Raw genomic sequence first — 3,619 nt, forward strand, 5'->3', positions numbered from 1 at the left:
TGGTTTAAGAGAGGAAATCCCAGTGCACAAAGAACCAGGTTAATTTCAAGCTAAAAGGGCCAACTCTTTTCTCCCATATGCTGCCATCCGACCAGATTTAGAAAATAACATCACCTATCGTTCAACAGAAATATATATCACTTAAGATCTGGATTGCCTATCAAACACAAAGCAAAGGTTTCATATCTGTCATCACACCCTAAATTATTGCAGTTGCAAATTAAGCATCTAACCTGCAGTTATTATGAAGACGAAGCTTAAGATTAATAAACAAGGGGAAACAACGCAAAAAATTCAAAGTTGAAACATTTGTCTATGAATAACCGTTCTATGGAAGCAACCTAATTCTACTGTAAGTGTAGGATGACAAGAAGAAATTTACAGAATACCAGTAAAGAAAGAGAGAGAAACAGCTCACCATCACAAACAAGGATAATGGGCGGAGAAAAAAGACAAGAAACCAAAGCACCGTACTTTCACCAGCATGTGGACCTTCAGAAGCTAACCTACCCTGTAATCTCCGCGGTCTTTTCCTGGCAGAAGAGGGGAACACGGGGAAGAGGAGGAGGAGGAGGAGGAGCCCTTGGCCTTATCCTCCGCCCTGGCAATGCCGCTGGCCCTGCGCCATCTCTGGGAGCCGAGCGACGAGCCGAGGAGCAACGGACGGCGTGGCAGGGCGGCGAAGACAGCCGCGGAAGAGGAGACGGCGGCGGCGGTGGAGTCGGAGGAGTTGAGGTTGCGGAGCTTGACGAGGGATTGGGTGAGGAGGCTCCCGTTCCCTATCAAGAAGGAAGAGGAGGCCATTTCTTGCAACCTGTGGAGTGCGATAGCAGAGTCGAACGGAGGATTACGACCGAGACGATTCCGCCGCTTATTTTATATGCACCTGCTTGGCTAGTTGCATAATAATAATAATAATTATTATTATTATTATTATTATTATTATTAATGATGATGATGATGAAAAATTATTATTATCATTTAGTACATATAAAGATGAAATATGTCAAATTTGAACCTCCATCTAATAATTGTATTATAGAAATTAAATCGACCGTTGATTCTCCTACATGATTCGCCTTTCTTCTGGCACAATTTATAAAGTGAATCCAATCATTCGTGTTAATTATTGAAAATTACACCTCCTTATCATGTTAATCCGTATGAGACCAATTAACAATAAAAATAATAATAATAATAATAATAATATCATAGCATCTCAAGTATTAAGTCAAAATTAGATTGTCAGAAAATAAAATGATTCGACTACGAAAGAAACTATATTAATGGAGCGACGATATCCTTTTTGCTTAAGTTAGTAAAGATTTGAAGAAATCGAAATTAATAAAGGGATATTATTTTAAGCCTAGTCAAAGATGCACAGACACAGCCCTTACAGAGAGTGAGTGGGGGCCACTATTGAATTAAAGTAGGAGTTTTTGTAAAATCATTGGTCATTATTAGAAAGTAGTGAGGCCGTGGAGTTGATATCACTATAGGAGTCTTGTTCATCTCATGCATCAAGTTAACCATATACACACACACAATGAGATGTGAACTTACATGTCTAAACTCCCTTATCATTAAGTATTTAAAATCAAGTACGTGAGTGAATCTTTTGTTCAATTATCTCATCCTTAATTAAATTAAAAATATTTAAATTTAATTATAGTTTTTAGTAAAATATTTGTTACTCTTTATTTGGGAGGGGGGTAGTGTGAACCACTAGTCTGGTTTGAAATTATCATCCCAACCAAACAAAAATAAGCTAAATATTATATATATATATATATATATATATATATATATATATATATATATATATATATATATATGGATGTTGTATGATCCCATTTTTACAAACTACCGGTGGGGAAAAAGATTCTTCAAATATTTGTTTTGCGTAAAATCTCAGATTTTGATGATGAAACCAATCAATATGTGTTTATATTTTAATCTATGTTTGAGTGACGCAGGGATGCTTCAATCAGAATGAGACAATTAAAGTAGGAAGAATCATGTTGTGTAGGGGGAAAATATGTCAGAAGATTGGACGTCGAGCCGGTGGATCGGTCGACGTATCGACAGAAGGCTTCGGGCCATGGATTCGGGCATCGACCCAAGAAGAGCAAATATTGCACCAAGGATATCAAAGTTGCGGAGTCAACTGGCCGATTGGGTAATATGTCGCAAGAGAAAACAATGCGCTAAAGAATCGGACAAAGCGTCGAAAGACCAATGACATACTGGACAACATGATTATTGCTCAGTATTAATTGTCTAGATCGAAGTATGTTTTACATGTGTAGGATTAACTACGATAGCAAGGTATGAAGCAAAATGAAGTCCCGGAGTCAAGGACGCGACTTCGTCCTTGGGAGTTCGAGAGTTCGTCGGAAGTTCGAATGTTCGTCGGAAGTTCTAACGGAACCAGTCGAGAATTCTTGGAGCTTGCCAGAGAAGCTCGTCGGAACTCAACAAGAAGCTCGTCGAAACTCGCCAAGAAGCTTGTCGTGAAGTCCAAGAGCTTGTTGGGAGTCCGACGAAACATCGTCGGAAGCTCACCAGAAGAATAGACTTACGGACTTATTTAGCTTAGATTATGTCTTAGATTTGGATTTGGGCCAACCCAATTAGGGGTCAGGTAGGCCCATATAAGAACTGTTTTGGGCCCAATAAGAGACCCAAACAGTGCCCCAAGAAGTCTCACCGTCGTAGCACAATCTTTGAGATTATATCAGGCGATGGTACTGCTAGTCTAGGCGGTTATACCACCCTTGGCATGGTGCCAAGCAATGGTACCACTAATCTGGGCGATGGTACCACCCAGCACTGCCCCCCAGACGGTGGTACCGCCCAGGGCAGTGTCAGTGTCAAACATTGACACTACCCGGTGGTACCGCCCGTGCTCGGGGAACCCGGGATGGGAAAGTTTTAGGCAAGTTTGAATCAACTTGAAGCCTATAAATATCCCTTTCATCCCTGATTAAAGCACACAAGCACAAAGAGTTTAAAAGTAAAAAATCGTTGTAGAAATCTCTTGTGAGAATCCTCCCCTAGTCTAAGTGTTAGAATTCTATTTAGAGAGGAGAGTGAGTGCTTATAAGGGTTATCTCCTAAATCCGTAAAAAAGAGAAGAGGGGTGTAAAAGGTTATTGGCCTTCGCCTATTGAAGAAATGCCTCTAATGGACGTCGGTGACCTCATCGGAGAAGGAAGTCGAAAGTGGATATAAGTCATATTGACCGAACCACTCTAAAACTGCCGTATTCTCTGGTTTACATTTTATTCTTGCTATTACCTTACTACAAACCTCTTTTAAGTGCTTACTGCTTTCAATTCATTTACGAACGTGCTTCAAGTAAAAATATTTCCGAGATCGGTTTTCAACGTAAATTGTTTTTATCGTAACGAAGTTTTTGAAGATGATTTTACTGCACTAATTCACTTAAAAGAACTTGGACTCTTAGTGCCGACCTCGATTCTAACATAAGTAATAGAACTTGGACTCTCAGCCTCCTCCATGTCTATCTACTAACAAAGCTATGCAAACATTATCCACCAGCTCATGAGATCTCAATCACCATTGATAACATCTTCATGTCACAGAAAACAGGAGA

The 3,619-nt window shown here is 39.8% G+C and overlaps 1 protein-coding gene across 1 annotated transcript in view; it reads right to left on the reverse strand.

Moving 5' to 3' along the window:
• The window catches only part of LOC135581068 (sodium/proton antiporter 2-like), a 55,588-nt gene extending 54,736 nt beyond the window's left edge, over positions 1-852 (reverse strand). Inside the window, exon 1 of the mRNA XM_065192265.1 lies at positions 511-852. Coding sequence (XP_065048337.1) covers positions 511-804 — 294 coding nt within the window. The 5' untranslated portion in view covers positions 805-852. The remainder of the gene's footprint in view (positions 1-510) is intronic.
• Positions 853-3,619: the final 2,767 nt, after the last annotated feature.

Source organism: Musa acuminata, chromosome BXJ1-7 (genome assembly GCF_036884655.1).
Source record: "Musa acuminata AAA Group cultivar baxijiao chromosome BXJ1-7, Cavendish_Baxijiao_AAA, whole genome shotgun sequence".
In the NCBI taxonomy this organism is placed as follows: domain Eukaryota; kingdom Viridiplantae; phylum Streptophyta; class Magnoliopsida; order Zingiberales; family Musaceae; genus Musa; species Musa acuminata.